Source organism: Miniopterus natalensis, chromosome 6, assembly GCF_054644295.1.
Source record: "Miniopterus natalensis isolate mMinNat1 chromosome 6, mMinNat1.hap1, whole genome shotgun sequence".
Taxonomy (NCBI): Eukaryota; Metazoa; Chordata; class Mammalia; order Chiroptera; family Miniopteridae; genus Miniopterus; species Miniopterus natalensis.
In genome coordinates this window covers 44,180,391-44,204,173 of record NC_142086.1, presented here as the reverse complement: position 1 = coordinate 44,204,173, position 23,783 = coordinate 44,180,391, and the positions used below count along the sequence as shown (strand labels likewise).

Below are 23,783 nucleotides of genomic sequence, written 5' to 3'. Positions count from 1 at the left end.
TTCCCTAAGATGCTGGTCAATGCTTATTGCATCCTTTGTGTTCATTCCTAGAAGTGGGCCCCCATATTTGGGAACAGCAGTCTATATTGGAAAAGCAAAACAGAGTGTAAAGATTTGAAGACCCCAGGGCCCTGAAGGATGGACTTTTCCAAGGTAAAAGTACTTATATATAAACGTATATAAATCATGAACTTTGATCAGCACATGAATAGTTCTTCCTATAACAGTAAGAAATCTGGGTCTTTGATTTGGTATTAGTAGCCCAATAAAAGTTTCTCCTTACACCATGTGAGACAAAGGGAATAAAGAATACGCTAATCTAATCAATGGAGGCACCAGGAGGATGGATGATTTGTAAAAATGTGCCCTTGGTGTCATTTTTATTTTGTCTACTCATTCAGCAATTCTGCTTTTGCAGGATGGGAAGAGGAGGATTGTGGAGGAAGAATAAAAACAAAGAAATAGAGAAAAAACACCTCATATGTTTAACCATAAAATTCTACATTCATGCTTTTGTCATGAAATAAGTAATTGAAAGTGGGTCCTTACTGGTAGATGGGGAGGTGTAGCTGATGAAGCTCATGTCCCCAAGTCTTCTGTCTAGAAAAAACCCACAAGCCTTTGGAAACTGGAGGTCTGTCAGAAAGCTTTGGGTCATTTTGGTCTGTGACATTTGGGCCTTTACCAGTGTTAATCTCTAACCCTTCAGCTCAGCCTGAATTAGAAATGCATTGATTGGCCCCCTAGGAAGCCGCATAGGGTCAATGTTTGCTAAACATTTAGTATTTCAAGTATGTCAGGCACACAGATTAAACAAATGAACAAACGTGTTCCACTTCCCCCTCAAACCCAGGGCTTTTAGTAGAATTTCTGTTGCGTTGTGATTATTAAACTGTATTTGTTATCAGTAATCTGTAGTCACTCAGTTTCCATTTTTTTTCACAGGGTGCTGGAGCAGCAGCTTACAATGAGAAGTCAGGTAGTACCAACTTAATCCCACTCTTGTGTCAGAAATTGTTTGCTCAGATCTATCCTCAGTGGAAAAAGGGGAATACAGAACGAGACTGTCTCCCCTGCAAGCATTCAGGTGCGTGATTGCAGGACCTTATGGCAACCCGGTGCCTCAGAAGGGGAACTGCCTCAGGGCCAGTGTACATCAGCAGGCATGTTCTCTTAGGGTTTCCATTGATCCCTTGCTTTGCCCACAAGATGTGAGACTCTTCTGACCACAGCCTGAGAACTTGGTCAGAAGAGGTGATCCACTGACTGTCCCTTGTTCAACAAGGGCTGTAAGAGGCAAATGGAACTTGCCTAATTCTAAGGATGGCCCACTTGAATTTTCAACCAAAGTGCAGGCCAGTGGGATCTGGCTACTCCCATGCTGCTTCTTTTAGGTAAATGAAGCCACCAGAGGTTTTTCTAGGTGGCTGAGATTAGAAATGGGAGTTAAAGTAAAATATAATTACTACATTTTACCTATTTTAGAACACACAGCTTTTCACATCTCTGAAATACAGCTATTCTCTGTCAATCATTAGTGTGCCATGGTTTAACCGGCATTGTTTTTAAGTGGCATATAATAATGATGTCTTAGCCCGTCTGGAGTAGCTCAGTTGGTTGAGTTGTCAGTTGTCCTTTGCACCAAAAGGTTGCCAGTTCGATTCCCCATCAGGGCACATACCTGGGTTGTGGGTTTGATCCCTGGTCAAGGTATATTCTGAAGGCAGCCAATCAATGTTTCTCACATCGATGTTTCCCTCTCTCCCTTCTCCTCTCTAAGCATGTCCTCGAGTGAAGATTAAAAAACAATAATGATGATGTCTTAGATTCCATGAAATACAGTGTCACAGGTTGGGTTCTTAAGGAAGGTAGAAACTGAGAGGGAGTTAGGAATGCAAAAGGTTTATCGTGAAAGGAAAAGAGAAGAAACTGGATTGAATAGGTGGAGCTGTCAGACTGTAAGGAAAACCTGATGAAGCTCTGCCAGTCTTAGATTGCCCATCAGGAAGGTCCCACATTGGACATAAATGACCTTGATCAGCCATTGATGGGGGCCACTCTGAAAATAGGATGGCCTTGGCTGGAAAGCTGAGATGGACCCTCAGGGGCTAACAACTGGCAGCTGGTGGCTAACTGTAGTCCCTCCTTCATAACCATATTGAAGGGGGACTCACATCTTCTTTTCCGCCACATGTAGTAAATAATTTTTAGTCAATCAGTTTTAATTCCACAAAACTAGAGTATGATATTCTACCCATTTGCTGGACCATGCCCCCCACAGAACATCCTTGACCAATGACTGACAGAAGTTGGATGAATATTCCAACTCCTTTCCCTTCTGGTGATATAACTCTAAGACACACTGTCGCCTGGTGGAGTCAAGTTTCATTTGATTTGTAACACATCCTTTGTTCATTTCCTTCCCTTTTCTGTCTTACTTTCTTACTCTGCCCTCCCATCTCATGCCTCTGATATTTTCTAGGATCAACTCCCAAGTAAATTTACACTCAAATCCTTATCTCAGAGTCTGCTTCTAAGAGAACCCAGACTGTGGCACTAAGACTATGCAAACAAGTTATGAATAAAGCCTCCACTTGATTTTGACTCATAATGAATTCCTTTTCAACATTTGTGCCTTAAACATGGTTCTTCCCAAGCTTACCATTTTTATGTGGATTTTAAAATTCATGAGCCCCTGCCCAGCCAGTGTGGCTCAGTGGTTAAACATCAACCTATGATCCAGGAGATGGAGGTTCAATTCCTGGTCAGGGCACATGCCCAGGTTGCAGCCTCAATCCCCAGCGGGGGGCGTGCAGGAGGCAGCCGATCAATGACTCTCTCTCATCAGACTCTCTCTCATCATTGATGTTCCTCTCTCTCTCTCCCTCTCCCTTCCTCTCTCTGAAATCAATAAAAAAATATATATTTAAACAAAAAATAGCCCAGCCAGGCGTGGCTCAGCGGTTGAGCGTCGACCTAGGATCCAGGCGATCGGGGTTCGATTCCCGGTCAGGGCACATACCCGGGTTGTGGGCTCGATCAATGACTTTCTCATCATTGATGTTTCTATCTCTCCCTCTCCCTCTCCTTTCCTCTCTCTGAAATCAATAAAGATATATTTTAAATAAATAAATAAATAAATAAAATTCATGAGCCCCCAAATACATAGTTTTCTTACCACCATCATTGTATCATAGTAGAGTAGCTACCACTTAATGGAGTATTTACTATATGCCAGACAGAAGACTAAGCACTTCATGGGTGATTTATCATTGAAAACTCTTGGGTATTCTTGGTCTAATTACATATCTAGGTGAGAAAGAGAATCAGGAAGGAGGCTAGAGGAAGTTCCTCTCTCTTTTGTATATAGGACACTCATTCTCCTCATGTGAAGCGGAATTACATTTTTTTCAAAAGAACCCTTGCTCATTTCTTGATTTTTTTTTAATCTTCTCTCCTTTTCCAGAGACGGACATTCTTGGAGAAAACTATATTTGGCAAATACCCGTTAATCACAATGACTTCAAAATTTTAAAAAATAATGAGGGTCAGCTGTGTGAAGTCCTCCGGAATAAATTTGGCTGTGTCTCTACCCTAGTCTCTCCAGCCCGGGAAAGTAACAGCGAGTCTCGGCAAGTCTTCAGGAAAAGGCTGACTCCTGGGCTAGAGCTATCTGTCTGGAAGGATGACCTCACCAGACATGCTGTTGATGTTGTGGTGAATGCAGCCAATGAAGAACTTAGACATGGGGGAGGCCTGGCCCAGGCCCTGGTGAAAGCTGGCGGCCAAGAAATCCAAGAGGAGAGTATACAAGTTGTTTCCACACGTGGTAAAATACCAACTGGTGAGATAGCTGTCACACGAGCAGGGAAGCTTCCCTGCAAATACATTATTCATGCTGTTGGGCCTCAGTGGGTGGAGACGGAGAGAGAGAGATGTATCATTTTTCTGCAAAAGGCCATTTTAAATATTCTGACGTGTGTCACTTCTGGCCATCTGCACAACACTGAGACAGTAGCAATTCCAGCCCTAAGCTCTGGGATTTTCCGGTTCCCTCTGAATTTGTGCACAAGCACCATTGTGGAAACTATCGTTCATTTCCAAAGGAAGAACCCTGCCTATAATTTAAAAGAAATTCACCTGGTAAGCAACGAGGGCCCTACTGTTAATGCCTTTAAAACTGCTTCCGAAGTCTTCCTAGGGAGCAATGAGCTGGGGACCTTGGTGAGTCAAGGAGCCATCCTTCCTTCCAATACAATGGTTGTGAACAGCCTGACTCTCCAGATTGTCCTAGGCCACATCGAACTGCAGGAGGTAAGCCTTTGTTTCTATTCTCTTGCACTGCCAAAGGGGATCCCTGAACTGTTTATTACCTATCAAGTATGTTTTGAGTATATACTATTTCAAACACTGTTTAATCTTGTTAAGGTTAAGAGTATGGACTTTAGAGATGGACCATCTGGATTTGAATACTAGCTTTGCCACTTACTAACTGGGTGACGTGAATCTAGTTTATCTTTTGGTCCTCAGTTTCCTCATCTGGAAAATAAGGGTAATAATAACACTTATATCTTAGAGTTGGAATCAATACACATAAAATGCTTAGAATAGAGCTCGGCACATGACAAGTATTTATAACTATTATTGGTATTATTCTTAGGCACCATGAGGAAATAAAACAATCCTTGATTCCAAGGAACTTAAAAGCTATTATACTCTTTTTATGTTAAAAAATTCTTTATTTGAAAAGTCTCATTGGTAGACAAACGATCTGAACATTTCTGAAGCAACCTACCAAGAGTAAACAAAAAAATCTTAATACAAAACAAATTCATAGTATTTAAGAGTATGTCAATTTGTGACAAGAGTGGAGTGGACTAAGAAAGATTACTTCAGAAGATGTGAGTTTTGGATCTGATCTCAAGTTATAATGGATATGGATTGCCAGGAGGAATGTCCTGGTTGTTAGAATGACTTGATCAGAGAAACACAGAGGATAATAGATAGAAAATAATGGCTGGACCAGTCAGGAGGCTTAGGTGGGGCTGTAAGTTGTTTTCTGAGTATATGGCTCTGTGCCAGGGGCCAGGAGGATATGAAGTGTGACTTAGCATTTAGCCAGGGTTCAGTGAGCTCAAAGGAGAGGACTCAGGCAGGGAGGGGAGGGAGTCAGGGTAACAGTGAACCTAGGTATTTCTGGGTTAATGCAGCTCCCTTGCTAGGCAGAGAGCACCTTGAGGATGGGGATCATGGCTAGTTCATCTCTGTAGCCCCAGAGCCCAATCTGGGCATGCTTCTAGGTGTTAGCAAATTATTGGTGAATAAGTGAAGGAGGAAGCAGGGAGCAGGGTGCTGCAACAGAAAAAGAGAAAGAATATAAATATTCTTTTTATTTTCTGGATCAATGATGTCATACTTAAGACTCTCCTTTGGTCACAATCAAATAGACTTAATCGTATGTGAAAAAATACCACGTACTGCCTGCAAGACAATAGAAAGAAGGTTGAGGGGACCCCCACAAAATGCAATGCAGTCAAACCTCAGTTCTTGACCATCTCTGATCTTGAACAATTCGGTTCTTGACCAAGTTGTTCATGGAAAAATGTCTCAGTTGTCCAACAAAACTTTCAGTTCTAGAACCCTTTCATTCTGATACCTGTATGATCAGTCACACGTCTCTCAGGCAACAAAGGAGAGAATGCTCGAGTATGAGTGAGTTTACCCCTAAACCCCGAACTGTTAACATCTCAGGAAATTGTGCTGTGAATATTTTCATGTTTTGTTTTTGTTGCTGCTTATTATTATTAAATATGTACAGTAAGTCACCATGGGTCCTAAGAAGGTTAGTGATAGCAGCAAAGTAAAAAGGAAAGTTGTGAGAACAATGATAGAGCTTAGACATGTACTGTATATAAGAAAGGTTAAAACAGGAAATCATTTGGGGGTCTGGAACAAATTAATTCAATTTACATTATTTCTATTGGGAAAATGATTCGGTTTTTAAACAAATCACTTCTCGAACAGCCTTCGGAATGAATTAAGTTCAAGAACCGAGGTTCCAATGTATTTATTTGATAAGTCATTAATATGCCAATTTGAAATTAAAGTGGAAACATCCTGATTGAATAACTTGTTCCTTTAACTAAAATTTTATTGTATTTATTTATTGCCAAGAACATTAGGAACCTTAAAATTTTTAAAGGGGGCCAGTTCCCCCAAATTGCAAATTCTGATTGTACTTTCAAAATGAAGCATTAATTAACATCTATAAGAAATACCTAAGTTACCCCCAAAGGGAGCCAAAACCATCAAGATGATTTAGGGGGATTTGGGCATGGTGGATGAAAAAGATTACAACCCTTTTAGCACAGTTCTTACAGCTAAGTAGGTGATATTACTTAAAATGTAAATACAGCCCATATGAATGTACAGTCTGTTTCTGAAAGGACATACGAAGAACTGGTAAAAGCATTTGCCTATAGGACAGGTGGGTGAGTGCGGGATCTGAGGACCCCACCAAGATGGAGGCCTACTTTTCACTGAAGATTTTTTTGTCTCATTTTTACTTTCTTTAACCATGTACTACTAAACTTTAAACAAACAAAAAAAAAATAGAAGGTAGAAATTTCCTGAGAAATTTTACTTCTGCTCTGTTTAAAGCAAAATAGAAAATTCACACAAAAATAGCAAAAAGAGATGACAGTGGGGCAGGGAATGAAACCATTCATTAATAAAACTTAAAATAAATCACAGGGAATGCTCAGAATCTGGGGATATGGGAGGTATAAGCCAGCAAGGGGCTGACAGATATTTGCAATAAAAATTGTATCATCCACACACCTTACCTAATTACTGAATAGGATAAACAGACTGATCAGATGATCGTTCTTTGGAAATATGAGTTTCTATCCATTATTAAATGGTATTTTTTGTGAATTTAGGATCTTCAAAAGTATTTTTCAAAGCTCTTCAGGGATATAAAGATTTAAATTAGTCATTTAACAAAAAGTAATTTAACAAGGAATCTTGTCCATTTTTCCCCTTTCAGACGAATATAATTGTTAATTCTGTTCATCCAAAATCTGGTATCAGATCTGGTCCTGTGTCAAAATCAGTTTTACAAAAAGCAGGAAATGCAATGGAAGAGGAATTTATCAAAGAACTGAGTCTGAAATCTCAGGATTCCCAGCTGCTACTGGTCACAAGAGGATTCGGATTGTCCTGTCAATATATATTCCATGTGTTGTGGTCTTCAGAATATTCTGGACAAGTTCTGGTAAGGTCACAATAAATTTATCTATGTAGCTTGTAGTCTGTGTGGTCTTTGTTGAATTTCCATCATGCCATTACTTTCATGAAATATTGTCAAGTGGTATAGTCCCCATTTTCTACCACTCCTGTAAACACCTGAAAATAATGAATAACTCTTGTGGTCTTAATAAATTATCTTAAGAAGTTCAATCTAAAATATTACCTAATACATGTCTAAATTTTAAGTGGGCGTACCGCCAATAGGCACAGAAACATCAGTCTGCACACCCATCCACCTCACCACACTGTGACCCTGTAGGCCGTTTCCCAAGTGGGCCCGGCAGGCAGCCTCTCCATATTTCCCTCCATCTGTTAAATTCCAGGAGGACCTGGGATTTCCTTTCTAGCACCATGCTGGTCAAACTTACTATCTGTGGTGCCTTCCCACCTGCCTTAGTCTATATTTTGTCACCATTTCTGGCTCTTTCCTGGCTAGAGGGCCCTGTAACCCCAAATTGGTCCTCCAGTCATCTCTACCCCTCAGTTTTCCAAGGTCAACCTCCCGGTGTTAGTATTCAGTTTGGATGTTGAAACATTAAGAGAAAGTTTAAATCTGCCAAATATACTAGCACTTCTCAAGGAGAAATTACATGACAGACCTTAAGTGACACTGAATAAATGCTGCTTGCTTATTTTAACCTCTGTCTCCTTTATGAAACTCCCAGGAGCTCTTTATGTTGACCTGGAAGTGGCAGGTGAGCGGAGATAAACTGGGCGGGTCAGCAAGGCCACATAAACTGGGGAAAATCATGGTGCCCAAAGGTCCTGAATAGCACATAAAGGACCACTCAGTTACTTCAGTTTCTTCAGCCCTTTCGTTTTTCATCATTTAACCTTATAGCTGTAGTGGGTTCCCTATGGAGTGGGACTTTTCCTGCCCTCTGAGGAGGCGTGGACACAGCCCCTAGGGAGAGTGGAGACTAACATTGTTAAACATGGGCAAGATCAAGGGGTAAGTGAAGTCTTATTTTTGATTTGAAGACTGATCTTAAAATTGTTTTTTTCCCCCCCTACAGATATTGAAAAATGCAATGAAGGAGTGTTTGGAAAAATGCCATGAGCTAAATAAAACTTCCATTTCTTTTCCTGCCCTTGGAACTGGACTCGTTGGCATTAGGAAGGAGAAAGCAGCAGAGATTATGTTTGATGAAGTTTTAATGTTTGCCAGAAACTCTTCTGGTAAACCGCTAACTATAAAGTTTGTGATCTTGCCTGAAGAACTGGAGACATGTAAGGTAAGTTAATATCTTAGAAATGTCCTACAGTTCGTTCGTTCGTTCATTCATTCATTCATTCATTCATTCATTCATTCATTCAGTCACATCTGTTTAGTATCTCCAGTGTAAGACATGGGGCTAAACTGTATGGCGTGGTGATATTCTAATTTGGTGAAATTTAACTTTTATAAATTTTCCACTTCAAGCATAGTAAAGAACGCCATTAGAGAAACCATGTTTAACCCACTGCCCAGCTTTCCTCTTTTCCTTTGTTGGCACTTATTCTTCCCTCTGGTCCTTAAAGGTAAGCAAACTCCTAGTTTCAGTGTGGGGTCCTGTGCTCCTCTCTCTTCTTTCTTCCTCTAAGAACACAGCTGTTCTTAAACTTCTGCCATAACTTCTGCAGAATCCTATCTTCTGAGCCAACTCCATCCCCAACCGTCATCCCCAACTCTCTCTCATTTCCACTTAGATACCTGACTCTCATCTTAAATTTAACATATTTAAAGCAAATTCTTTGTCTTTTCCCCTCCAATCAATCAATGTCTGTGGGCCAGTTAAGTTCCTTATTTGTACCTCAGTTTCTTCAGCTTTAATATGGGTATAATAACTACCATCTTAGAGAGCTGTTGTGAGAATTCAGTGAGTTAATACATGTAAAACACTTAGAACAGTACCTGGCATACAGTAACTCCTGTCATATTAGCTGTAATGAGCTGCAGTTCACTTAAGTGCTGAACTGAATACTAAATTAAGTGAATTATTTTTTTCCAATTAGAGTATAAGTTTTTTAACATCAAGAGTATATGTAACTACTTTTGCCATGTCCCCAGTATTGCCCTCAAATTCAATCTATTCTTTCTTAACTCGTCTGTAGGTGACTTCAGAAGGAAATCAGCTGTGGTCTGACACAAATGGAGGGACATGTGGGGGGCAGGGGCAAGTGTCTATATGTGTCTGAGTGCAGAGATCTGGTGTCCAGCTTCTTTCGTTTTCACTGCATCTCAGCTTTTTGCTTTCAAGTGGCCAGGTCAGCTGAGTTTCTCACATGTGAATAGGTCGTTGATATATTCAGCATAATTAGTATTTCTGTGCTGCCTTTAAAGTGCCATCTCTGCTTTATTCTCGCTTAGCTGGCATTTTCAGAAAGGACTTTAATGATGTTAAGGAAAACTAAAAAAGAAATGAGAGAAGATACATTACCTTACACTAGATTTTGAAGACATTAAGTTTCTGATTCTATCTACAGCAACATGGAAGTGCTAGTGCGACCTCCCAGGCGTGTGTCTGAGTTCTGGGTGTAAAGGGTCTTCTGAGTGCCCGGCCCAGAGTGGCTCCGAACATTAGTCCTGTTTCCCTCTCTCAGCCTGTCTCCATGTGGGTGGTTGCCATTTTATCTCCTTGTACAGGAAAACAGATTTATATTGGTTCCAACCTGCTCTTTCCAGGAACAAGTGTAAAGGTTCTTACTCCTTTTGCTGCCTGACTAGACACAAGGAGGTTTGTAGTGTTGCTGATTTCCTCTGCTGACTTCAAACTATCAGTGTGACACCACTGAAGGTGGAGTTGAGAAGACATGTGAACAATGGGCTCTTGTGAGCCATTGTCAGCCTCTGCCAGCATACCACTGTGTCTCGTCCCAGCCGACCTGCAACAAGGTGGTGAATTACTGCTTCTTGACAAAATGAATCATCCTGTCCTTCAAATGAAGTCCACCAGTTCCCCCAAGCAGAGGACTATAACTGGGCCCACATAGGTGTTCTGAGTATATTTTTGTACTGTTCATGAAGGACCATATCCCTACAAGAGGAATTAGCCACATCTAGAAAAGAAGGTTCATTCTTTCCAAACTACAATAAAAAATGTACATGGAAGTTCAATAAATGTAGAAAGATTAACCACAGTCTGAGGGCTGATAATAAAAATAGCTGCCCTGTATTACATCAGCCAAGTACTGTGCTAAGAAACTCATTCCATTCTCCCCCCCAATCCTGTGATGGAAAATCATTCATCTGTTGAGTTAACAAATATTTATTGTGTATCTACCTTGTGCCAGGCATTATGTCTCAGAATAAGGAACACCTCTTTAGGAACACACTACTAACGTCCTCACATTAGGCATTGGTCATTTGTGGACAGAGCTGGAAAAACTGCCAAATTCTTGCCATATTGTTCCACTTTTCCAAACTTACAGACCACCTGCTTGTTATCTACACATTTCTTCTAAGTTATTATACTAATTAAGTTACTGATTTCTTTCAAATTTAATTCAAAAGCCTTGCCTGATTGACTTCTCACCCTGCAACACATCCTGACATTTAAAGGGACTTTGAGAGAGAGCTGATTTTTATCCATTTTGTGTTGGCAGCTCTTCTTAATCTATTTATCAGCAGATGATGTTATCTTATTTGTTTTTTTCCAAGTTTTTGGATAGGGAGTGCAGGGAAATGCCCCATAATGACCTCTCTAGGTACAAAATATGGTAAGATGGAGGGCTTTTTGCTCTGGAAATAGCAGCTGCAAATATAATTCATGAAGAAAATGCCTACAGATTAAGAAATTTTATTGTTCAAGTTTCAGATGCAAAGCAAAATCTAGCTTTCACTTCATTATTTACCATCTTTTCCATGAAGCAATTAATGCCAATTGTATCAACTTTAAAAAAGGAAGACGCTGCTTATGGTAATTCCAAACTCTAGGAGAGATGAGTTTTTTTGTTTTTGTTTTTTGAAATAGACAAATCTTTGTCCATAGACTGCCATGTAATAATAATTACAATAACTAACATATTGAATATTTACTAAGTGCCAGATACAATATTAAGCACTTTATAGGAATTGATCATTTATTTGATCTACAGAAAAAGCAATGCGTATATAACTTTTTAAATATGAATTTATGTTATTAATTACAAGAGCATCTGCCTGTGTATATTTCTTCTTCAGGGCCATATCCAGAGCTTTAGTTCAGTGCCTAACACACAATAAGCAAGGCATTAATATCTGTTGAATGAATGAATGATAATATTTGCCTTGGAATATACGTTCTTCTTTTTTATACCAGATTTTGGTTTTCTTTCCATTTTTCCTATACTTGTTTCCCCTACATATTCCAATAGATTGTGGCGCTGTACTTGCTGTTCCCCAAGATTTTCCTACAGGCCGCTTTATATATGTAGCAGTGGAAATGGGGACTCACAGAGTGGATGAGGTCAAGTGTGGTGTGTGCAGGTAGAGGGAGGGATTTTGATGACATTGGTTAAAAGCCCTGTTCTGTTTTGCTTCTTGTAGGCTTTCATGACTGCAATGGAGAAGAGTAAGTCCAAGCTGCAGCCTCCCAACAACTACAGTGGTGAGTAAGAAATATATGGGCCTAGAAGTAGCATCTCCCACCCGAGGCTCATTCTGTTCTTGGTCATCTAAACTAGTGGAGGGAAGAAGAATAATAAAGAAGCCAAATATATTTCATTGTGCTCCTGCTTAGATACCAACCTGCTCTATACCTGACCGAGTTCTTGCTCAGTCCAGTTTTACGATATGAGCAGAGCGAGGCAAAGTTGCATTAGGTAATCCACAGTGTGGATAGTTCATTTACAAATGCTGTGTATAATTTTTTTCTAAGAAGAAGTTCTGCCCTTCAAAAGCTGACTTAACCAGCACTCTTTCTACTTTGAATGAGCAACCATCTTAATGGAGTTACCCTTTAATAATTATAGAAAACACATCTCAGTAATACCAGATAACAATAAATGGATTAATCCAATGCTACCCAAACCTAAGTAATCACTGGGATCATAATGGAAGCTTTAAAAAGCAAGCACACCAACAATCGTATGTATAAGCCCCAACTCTACAGATTCTGATTTAGGAACTCTGGGTCTGGGCCAGGCATGTGTATTTTTCAATGCCCCCTTTTTCAGTAGTTTTGCTACTGAACCACGTATGGGGATCACTGGAACTAAACCAATCCTGGTTGTTGGGAGCTGGAGAATGTTTAACTTTGTCTTATAATTATATTCCTTCAGTGGAGTTTAGGTGAACTGAGATGGAATTGCCTCATGACAGCTAGGTTGTGTACATCTGAAATAGTCTTTTCATCTAAAGTATTCGGTAGATGTTAAGAACACTAGACTTTCAACCAGCAATAGAAACTGTTAGGAGATTTCCCATTAGGGTCAAAATGATTTGTTTATACCTTTTAATAGAAGAGTTCAGTTATGGATGTTCAGTGGTCCAGCAGTGCTGGAAATAAAGGGGGTATTTTAAGAGCCCTGGTCTGTGACTGCACTTCTTATGAACCTGTTTATGTTAATCTGTAAAATGATAATGGCAGACTGTTGTGAGGATTAGAGATTATGTATGTAAAAATGTTCTGTAAATTGCAAAGCATGAAATAAATGCTAGGGGATAAATAATGAATGGACAAACTTCCCTTGTAGCCAAGAGGAGGGAGAGATTCCTTCTACTGCAAGGGATCAAGAAGAGCTTCATGGATGAGATGGTTCTAAGCTTGGCTTTGAGGATGGCAAGGTTTTCAATGACCAGAGTTGGTAGGGTGGGGCACCCAAGGTGAAGAAAGCCCACAGAAGCAAACAAACGCAGCGCATGTTTGGGGATGCTAGATAGCAGGAGTTTTGGGTGGGAATAATATGAAAAAGAAACATACAAATGTTGCTGTGCCATTTATCTGAATTATGGAGCCAGGCATTATCACCATTTGCTTCAGTAATTCTTAAGGACATCTATAAAGGAATTATAGCCCAGGACAATAATTGACATTAATAATGACGAATGATGATGATCTCAGATTATAAAGGAAAAGTTAAACCGTTTAGGAAGGCAGTGTGGTTCCATTAGAAATATTTAACTAATAGTTAAAATTAAGTATGTTTTGGTGTTAGAAGAGTATCCTTTAAGTGATCTGAACAATGTAGTTACCTAGAACAGTTCTTATTTCATGATAGTGATAAATAAATTATCAACATGTATTGTTTTTATTTTCTCCTGAAAAATAATGTAAGCTCCCAAGCAGAACAACGGTTAAACCTCCCCACCCCCTACCCCCCTCACCAAACCCTGCCCAGCCGGGCATGACTCAGCAGTTGAGCATCAGCCCAAGATCCAAGAGATAGAGGGTCAATTCTGGTCAGGGCACATGCCTGGGTTGCGGGCTCAATCCCCAGTCGGGGGCGTGCAGGAGGCAGCTGATCAATGACTCTCTCATCATTGATGTTTCAACTCTCTCTCTCTCTCTCTCTCTCCCTCTCCCTCTCCCTCTCCCTCTCTCTGAAATCAGTAAAGATATATTTTTAAATTAAAAAAACACCCCTACACCCACACTCACACACACACAGAGTTGTCTAAAACATTGGTTTATATTTTTACTCAGTGGGAGACCATCTTCCCTCTCTTCTAGGCCTGTCCTGATACTTTTTCATAGTTCCTGGTACCACCCAACTACTACATTAGGTAAAATATGCTAATTGCCACTATTGTCCTGGGATCACTCACTGGGAGGCAAAATTGTGTGAGCACTGGAGTCAGACTGCCCACACCTACTAATTCCATGGCCACCACTTACTAGTCCTAAAACCATGGGCAAGTTACTTACTAACTCTGAATTCATTCCCTCATTTGTAAGATGGGGCTACTAATAGTATCTGTCTCATTGGGTTGTGAGGATTGAGTGACATATGTAAAGCTCCTAGAATAACACCTAGAACATAGTAAGTTCTCAACTTACTTTTTCCCCCTCAAAATATGTTACTGAGATTCATCCATGTAGCTAAATTCACTACTTTTCATTGCTATAATATTCCATTGTTGAAGGACACGGGTTATTTCCAGGTCTTGGCTGTTCCAAACAAGAATGCAAACTTCCTTGTACACGTTCCCTGATACATGTGTGCCAAAGTTTCTTTAACTACTATGATTACAGGAGTGATTGTTTACATCAATCATGAATACGAAAGAATGCCAGTTGTTCTTCACCCTTCCCAACACTTGAGATTGTCAGACATACGAATTTTTGCCAATCTGGTAATTTTTTATATTCCTGGTTACCAATGAAGAGGAACATCTTTTCACACGTACGTGGGCCATTTGTGTTTCCTTTTCTGTGAATTCTTTTGCCTACCTGGCTACTGGATTGTTTCCTTTTTTTAATGATTTGAGGGAATTCTTTCTGTATTTTAGATACTGCCTCACCTATGAATTCTCTCTCAACTAGTCCATCCCCCCATCACTTTGGTGTGTTTTTTTGCAGTTTGGGTTCAGAGCCACCCTAATCCATCAGCAATTCTTCTCCTTCTCCTTCTCCTTGTTAATCCTCACCTGAGGATATTTTTCCCATTAATATTTAGAAAGAATGGAAGGCTGGGATTGAACCTGCAACCCAGGTATATGCCCTTGACTGGGAATCGAACCCTTCCGTGCGCGGGCTGACACTCTAACCACTGAGTACACCAGCCAGGGCAGTGATTCTTCTTCTTGATACATATCTTTACTCCTTGTGGAGGGGGTTGCAGAGAGAGGTATACATGGATGGGTATGAATCAAGTTCCATTTCCTTTTCTGCTGGAATATACTGTGTCCAGCAGCAGGAGCTGCTAAGCTCCCAGCTCTGGTTGTGCAGGTGCAAAAGGTCCTGTCACACACAGATAAGATGTAAACAGGAATCCTAGGTAGTGGAATTACAGGTATTTCCTTCTTTCTTTCTACTTCGATAATTTTCCAGTTTTTCAGCAATAAACATCTATTATTTTTACCACCAGAAATACATTTTTTAAAGGTATTTTCAATCTTTAAGCTCTACGGCTTTCTGAGATGTTTGAATCTGTATATTGGTAAATGCAACACAGCAGGGGCAAGACATGATAAATCCAACCTCTTACAAGCTAACTGTGTTCTCAAGGAAACTGGAAACTATACATTTAGATTTCCTTTATACCCTGCACGGCTCTCAGAGATAGTACTTAATTGAAGCTGCTATGGCAGACCATGGTGACAATATCCTGGGGCAAACACTGGCCATGGTGTATTGTTCTGCTCTGGTTTAAAACCCACCAGCCTTCTGTGGTTGCTTATAATAGTCTTTTCAGTCCCCCAGGGAACCAGAGAGAACCAAGAAAATGAGCTAAAAGCTAAATCTCCTGCCATCAATCTGATGGGATCTAACCGGGATAAGATGTTTGAGGCCCAAGAGTGGATCCAAAGGACACTGGCCCACCAGGGCCCGCACATCATTGAGAATAATCATATCTTCTACCTTGGAAAAAAGGAACATGACACCTTGTCTCGGCTTCAGGACACCTCAAGGGTCTCTATCTCAGAGGTTCTCAGTCTGGGAAAGGCAATTTTAGAGATTAAAGGAGCCCAGCCTGACCTCCTTGAGGTGGTTCTAATCATTGAACAAATGCTGTGTGCAATTCAAGAGGAAATGGCAAGAAAAAAGGAGCAAGCCCTTTGGAGCTTGTCAGGTGAGTAACTTCCTGTGAAGTTGGAAAGTCAGCTCTCCCAGCTGTCCTTTTGGGTGTGATTATGCATATATATATTTGGATAAGAGGTATATTAGAAGAGACAGAGAACAAACTATGTAGGTTCTGGGCTAGGCCATAAACTTTTATAACCATTTTGGGGCTCTGTTTGTAAGAGCAGGGTTAATGAATAGTAAATCAACACACACACACACACACACACACACAAAATTGAATTTACTTATGATGACATGGATTGCCTAAGAGGCAATTATCTGGAAAGCCTGGAGTAATCCATTCCCTGGCAGTGGGGGAGGAGGGGGTACATCTTTAATTCTGCAGATGGAGCATTCAAATGTGGACACATTCCACTTGATTTTTTTAAATTGAGTTTTATTGCATTTATTTGTTGCTGGCAACCTTAGGAACCCTAAAGTTACTTTGAGCCTTCTCACCAAAGTAAATTATTAATTGATACTGTTAAGTACACACAAGCATCACCCATTTAGTGGGGCAAAATCCATCAGGATGACTAGGAATTCGGGTCTGGAGGGACCCTTTTAACATAGCTCTAGAGCTAAGTAGGAAATTATACATTGAAAACACCACCTTAGGAGACAGAGGCTTATTTCATTCATTTATTCAATTAATGAATATTGCATCTATGATATGTACCAGGCATTGTTCTAGGTGCTAGATATACATGATAAAATGGACATTGTTTTCACTCAAAAATCCAATTGGGGATATAGAGAAGCAAGCAGGGTTAGTTATGAAAGAGGGTGAAAGTGCTCTGGGTGCACTTAGGAGAGGCCCCTAACCCAGATTTGGGAGGTCGGGGGAAAGCTGCTAGGTGGTAGTGTCATAAATGGGAACCTGGCTCTAGCCAGTTTGCTCAGTGGTTAGAGCGTCGGCCTGTGGACTGAAGGTTCTCGGGTTCAATTCCAGTCAAGGGCACGTACCTCAGTTGCAGACTCGGGGGGGGGGGTGCGGGAGGCAACCAATCGATGTGTCTTTCTCACATGGACGTTTCTCTCTCTCCCCCTTCCACTCTCTCTGAAAAACAATGGAAAAAATATCCTCGGCTAAAGATTAAAAAAAGTCATTCATTCATTAAATAAATAGAAAACTGAAGGAAAGGAGACCTTAGTAAGGCAAAGAAAGAAATTTTTAAGAAATCAGACCATAGTAGGGCCTAGATTATGCAAGACTTTATAGGCCCCATGAAAGGATTCAGTTTTTCTTGAAACAAACAGGGAGCCTTAAAGGATTTTAAGCAAAGATAAGGTCAGACTTGTATTTTAGAAAGATCACTGGTTGTAACATAGAGAATGGATTTAGTACAGAAATTCAGATGCAAAATTTCAAAGAATACCTTATATTCACCATGTGTTTATAAAAATAATGTAGACAGAAATAGTCAAAGTGAGTGGGAGTTTGTGGTAAATGTTGTATCCACATTCCATAGAAAACCCAGTGCCCAAAAACATGGACAACAATAATACACGAGAATGAGACCCAAGATTATGATTTCTACTTAGCTTTTTAAGTGTAATGTCTGTGGATATGTAAACTGACACTGATACCTCTCAAGAGAACAAGAGACAAAAAATACTGATCTCCTGTAAAGTAATGCTTATGGCATTACTTTAACTGCATTTATAAGGTTGGCCCATCCTCCCAGCTACTGGCAATTTAGTCGTGTAAGTCCCTTGTTCTGCTGCAAGGTGGCATTTTTAGTAGCTGATGACTAAGCATACTATTCCACAGCAGCAGTCCAGAGGTTCATACAGACTCATCCTCTCTTAATCAGATTAAGATCATCACTAACAAAATGGATCAGTTTGAAATGAGCTATTACTGCAGAGAACATCAACGATCCATCAGAATGATAAAATTTAAATAATAGAAGTTAGGCATCTCCTCTCTTTTATGTTGCTCTTTTAATACTTCTTGGCAAGCTTTTCTGACAGCAAGAGTTTGTAGATTTTGAGTCTCCAGTGCATGGCATGTAATAGGAATTCAATAAATGTTTGCTGAACTCAGGTCAACTGAACTTAATACTGTACTTCATCAGTGCGAGCTATTGCTCTCCAGTTTAACTTAGTCTCTTCCTTTGAAATTTCTCGGCTTTGGAGTTCCTTTGCTATGGAGTTTTGTCCCTCCTGCCTTCCAGATTTACAACTTGACCTTCAATTAAGTTTCTCTGGACTTATCATCTGTTTTTTGTAGTTAAATTCAGCCCACTCAATTAGATAATGTGCTGGGAATTAGGTCATTTTAGTATGCTTGGTCTAAAGTCAAAACTCAAACTGAAAGAAAGCCTTTTCGGGGAGTTTCCATTTTGTCTACCTGTATATTTAGTCCAATAAGGAGCTTCTTTGGACAATAACAGGTTGTCCCTTGAACTTAAAAAAGGAAGGAAGGAAGGAAGTTAAGCAAGAAAGAAAGGAAAAAAGGGAGGAAATACATGATACAATTTACTGTTAATCTCCAAACTTTGCTCTTCTTGGTTGGGTGGTGGCATATGAGTGATATATATGCCAAATATTCTGCCTTGCCCCCTACAGAAAGTACTGATGAAAGCCAGGTTTATAATCTTGGATCTCTCTACTTATTAGCTGTGTGATATTGGGCAAGTCACATAAGTCTCTGGGTTTTAATTTCCTTATTTGTAAAATTGTGGTTGTGTTTGTAATGATCAAATGAGGTAGAGGTGTGAAATCTCTTTGAAAACCTTGCTTTGTTATATAAATGGCATATCGTTTTTCATCTTCCTTAAAGTTTTCTTATGCCTCTTTTTTTGTTGCTGGGCATCTTGACTTAAAATGCAAACATTTCCTATGAGCATCACAATTATATATCATCATTACAACATTAGTGGGGGGAGATATATTAATGTTCTTTTTTTTCTCAGCCTCATAATCCAAATCACCTGAGGGCAAATGTATTAATCCTCTTATTTTTTCTTATGGCATCTCACAGTATTGTAACTCTCCTTGCCTGCCCTAAACATATGAGGCATACAGTTTAAACTGGCTAATCTATTCCTCCAAATTTCTTTAATTTGTTTCATCAAATTATTTTACAAACCTGTTGCCTCTTACAGAGCATTGAAAAAGAGTTCTGTGTTGTTCATTTTTAGGACAATGGACTAATCAGCAACCAAAGCACCAAGATGAAATGAAAGAAAATAAGTTTCTGAAATGTCTAATGCTTTCAGCTCCAGAAATTCAGGATCAAAAGAAACTGTTTGAAAACTGTGGTTTGCACGTTTTAAAGGTATACATAATTAAGGGAAAGGTTTGACTTATTTTGCTATTAATCCACTTGGTTCTGTAGCTGAAAGAAAACACTTACCTGCTGATGGCTCTAAGCTAGCTGCTCATTGACCAAGAATTTCAGAAATAAGGCTGAGAGGAGGCTAGAGATGGGCAGGTACTAGGGTATAGCTGGAATCAGGAGGTAGAAATTCAGGATGTATAGAAGCATAGATCAAGATCCAGGAAAAAGCTGCCTATCTTGATGCAAAATAAAAGAACTGGTATAGCATTTTTCACAGTGCATTATTATAATTTTTATCTCGCATTGAACTAGGAGCTTTCAGAGGGCAAACACGGTAAATATATTGTTGACCATTTCATTACCAGTGCCTGCACGTGATTGTTCGGTGCATTTTTATTAAATGAATTTGTCAAAGAAAGGACAGGGAATTTTGAAGAGATAGAAGTCAAACTAGTAGAAGGTTGGGGCCAGGAGAGACTCTTAGTACTTTGAAATGAAAAGCAAATTGCATGCAAAGGAATATGCACATAAGTGCCTTTATTTTTGAAGCAGTGGGGCAGGCCATTTAAATAGTAGTTCTCCAGTCTCTTTTTCAGTTTTTCATCCCCTTGGGTTCTAGGTAGAGAAGATAGACAACATGGCTCTCATGGCTGCCTTCCAAATAAAGAAGAAAATGATGAGCGAGAGAATGACTGGGAAACCTGTGAGCCACAGATTGTTTCAGCAAGTCCCACAGCAGTTCTGCGAATTGATAAGCAGAGCTGGCTTTCAAAGAATGTACTCAGTGCCCTGCGGTAGGTGTCAGCCCCTCAGTATTGCAGCTACTGTGTGTGGGAATTGGTGAGCAGACATTAGCAGAGGACTCACCACAAATAGCATTAGTTGCTGTGATGAGGGGATCATTTGCAGCTAGGATTTAGTTTCTATCAACTAGGAATGATGTTTCTCTCTCTTCCTCCCTCTCCCTTCCTCTCTTTGAAATCAATAGACATATTTAAAAAATAATAATTGTCTATTATATACATACCTGCATACATATCATATACATGTCTGTTCAGTTGACTTTGTTCTGAGCTTTGTCCTCTCTGCCCCGGAGGTAACAAGTAGCAAGAACTCAATGGGTGGAGGAACAGAGAACAAGAAGAAACTCCCAGGAAAGAAATCTTTGATTTTTTTAATCTCAAAATATTTCCTTGCCACATAAAATTGTACTATAATTTATCTGTTTACATATGGGGAGTTCCCTTTTATGAACTTCTGAAAATAAGGATCACGTCTGAGTCATTTTTGAAACTCTAGAGCTGTACAGCCCAGTATGGTAGCCACAAGCCAGCCACATGTGGCTGTTGAGCACTTGAAATGTGGTTAATCTTAATTGAGATACACTGTAAGTATAAAATACACACTGTATTTTAAAGACCACTACCAAAGAAAAACATGTAAAATATCTCCTCAATAATTTTGCATATTGATTACATGTTGAAATGATAACATTTGGATATAATAGGTTAAATAAATTTATTATTAAATTAATTTCACCTGTATTTTTTTACCTTTTTTTTAATGTGGCTACTAGAGAATTTAAAATTATATACGTGGCTTACATTGCATTTCTTTATTTTTAAATATGTTTTTATTGATTGTTAGAGAGAGATGAAGGGAGAGGGATAGAGATAGAAACATCGATGAGAGAGAAACATCATTGATCGGCTGTCTCCTGTATGCCCCCTACTGGGGATCGAGCCTGCAACCCGGCCGGGCCTGACCTCTTGGTTCCTGGGTTAACGTTCAACAACTGAGCCACACCAGCCAGGCTTACATTGCGTTTCTATTGTTGAGTGCTGCTCTAGAGCCTGATACAGTGTTTGGTTAAGTTCCAAGTAAGTGTAAAGAAAGAAAGATGGAGGTGAGGGAGGAAGGGAAGAAGGGACAGTAGGAAGGAAGGAAGCTATATTTAAATGTAAGCTATTATTATATTGATGATATCAGTATTTTGTTTCAAGGGAACAACTTTGGGTCTCTTTGCTACAGACACAGGAACTTGGGACCAGAAAGTTGTGATTATTTGGAGGACTAGATATAGAATATATATTAGTACCCAAATAGGCAATATGACTCTCCAGATCATAATAACTGTTTACTTTTTTTTTCTTTTATCAGACCCAAAGTATGGAGCTGGCATATACTTCACCAAGAACCTAGCATTCCGGGGCAAGAAAGCATCTGCCACAGATAAGCTGATCTATGTGTTTGAGGCTGAAGTACTCACAGGCTCCTTCTGTCAGGGTCATCAGGAAGATATTATTCCCCCACCATTGAGTCCTGGAGCCATAGATAGACATGACAGTGTGGTTGACAATGTCTCCAGCCCTGAAATCTTTGTTATATTTAGCAGTGTACAGGCCATGCCCCAATACTTGTGGACCTGCACCCAGAGTCCTGTATGGCCAAAAGAGCACTCATCAAAATCAATGATGCTGGCGCCACAGTCGAATTGGGGGAAATTCTCAAGAGGCAGTCCTGTTGATTTACCTCCATTTCATTTTAACAACTGACATGGCCTTGCTTTGGAGGAACTAACCAATAATGACCATCGATGACTCAAAGGGTGGTTTGAATTGTCAAGTGGGTTGTCTGTATGGACTCATTGTGTTAGAAGGAACCAGCTACATACTACTGGCATCTTAGTCTTTGTCTCCTGGGGCTGGGATAGATAGATACCAACTAAAACACTGTCAGGATCATCCCTCTCCTTCAAGTTGTTCTTTCACCTCTTTTACTATAGGTAATATCAAAAATGTTTTACATATAATGAAGAGACTTTTCTAGTATATAATCCAAGTCTTTTATTTTCTAAAATGATGAGAGTGTGACATTTTAGGACAGAGGATGATTTTAGATTTTCCAGATAATCTTATACAGTGCTTTAGATATCAAAATAAATCACCTTTGCTTTGAAAAATTACACGTAAAATGAAATTATTTTAAGTGGAAGGACATCAAAAGGCTGATATTCTACTGATAACCTGTGTGGATTCAGCCATATCAAGCAATACCACTCAAGCACCACTAGGCCAAATTATTAATTAACCATGTATTTCTTGAGTATCCTTACAATCAGTATTCTGAACTCTATATCTGATTGATTGCTTATCTCCATTTCATTTAGCTCTTTTTCTGGAGACTTCTCTTGTTCTTTCATTTGGGGCTTATTTTTTGGTCTCCCCATTTTGGCTGCCTGTTTGGGTTTGTTTCTATGTATTAGGTAGATCTGCTAGGACTCTCAGTCTTTTTGGAGGGTCTCTGGTGCAGGCCAATGTCAGACACAGTTTGTCACAGGCCCTTACTATCCTGTTTGGAGCTATCAACAACCCTCAGCTTGAGGTCTCCACTGCTGGGGCTGGGTGCATTTGGACAGGACTAAGATGCGCACCAAAGTCTGCTTTTCCAAGGCCCAGGTCCAGAAGCAGATCAGGCAAAGACTCAAAGCACTCTGAGGTCTTCCTCTGGCTGCAGGCTAATTAATCTGATTCTCTTAATGAGCCTCAGGCTCTAGAAACTCCTCTGGGTAATGAGAGAGGCTCTCCAGCAGGGTGGGGCAATTGCTTCCCCCCTCAGGCAAAAGCCGTAAATTGTCTGCCTGAGAAAGATGCCTCCAGAGTCTGGGGAATAACTCGGCACAGGAATCCAGACGAGGGTCCCCTGATCTCACTCTCCAGAGCCCACAGCCCCAGATTCTCCCCACACAGCTCCAGTCCCCTCTGTCCTCCCTCTGCTGGAGCCCAACGTGAGTGGCTGCACGCGAAACTTTGTGCATTGGCTCTGTAAGAGGGTGCCTGCATTTTCAGCCATCCCTCCCTGGCAGACAGAAACCCGGCTGCTTTTCACAGCCAGATGTTATGTGGGCACCTTTCTCAGCTCTGGTGCTTTTGGCTGGGAAGCCCAGCCTGGGCTTCCAGAGTCCTCAGTGGGAACCCCCCACAGCTGAGATATCCCTCGGGACCTTCAGCTGCTGCCTGTGGGAGCCCAGCCAGCCCTCTTGTGCCTCTGCACTTCCTACCAGTCCCTATGTGGTCTCCACTTTTCCTCCTTGGTTAGGAGGGTGCTCTCCAGCTCGTTTTCAGTTGCAATGGATCATTCAGGATGGTTTTTCTATATTTTAGTTGTAATTCCAGTTGGTCCCGGGAGAGTGTCAGTGTAGCTTCCACTCAGTCTGCCACCATCTTTAATCCAAGCAGCCATACATTTCTTGACCACCAGATGTTTTTCAGTCACTTTCTGGGTGCTAGGGATATGATGCTGGACAAGACAAATGTCTTCATACAGCTTTCAGCCTGAATAATTAGAAAGGCAGCTATGGACAAATGAGGAATTACAGATTCTTTGGGAAAATGTAAGGGGGAGAGGGATCACGGGTTGGGTGGGAAGGCCTTCTAAAAAAGTGAAACTAAAGCAGAGACCTGAAAAATTTGTTAAGAGTCAGATAAGTCAGGTGC

General features: G+C 40.3%; 1 protein-coding gene across 1 annotated transcript; it reads left to right on the top strand.

Annotated features, from left to right (window-relative positions):
• Positions 1 to 138: 138 nt before the first annotated feature.
• PARP9 (poly(ADP-ribose) polymerase family member 9) lies at positions 139 to 23,783 on the top strand. Its single transcript, XM_016200157.2, has 10 exons — positions 139 to 153; positions 946 to 1,087; positions 3,467 to 4,314; positions 7,049 to 7,276; positions 8,328 to 8,546; positions 11,819 to 11,879; positions 15,628 to 16,005; positions 19,148 to 19,284; positions 19,907 to 20,081; positions 21,448 to 23,783. Exons 1-10 carry the CDS (start codon positions 139 to 141, stop codon positions 21,840 to 21,842), a joined length of 2,598 nt encoding a protein of 865 aa, XP_016055643.2. The 3' UTR covers positions 21,843 to 23,783.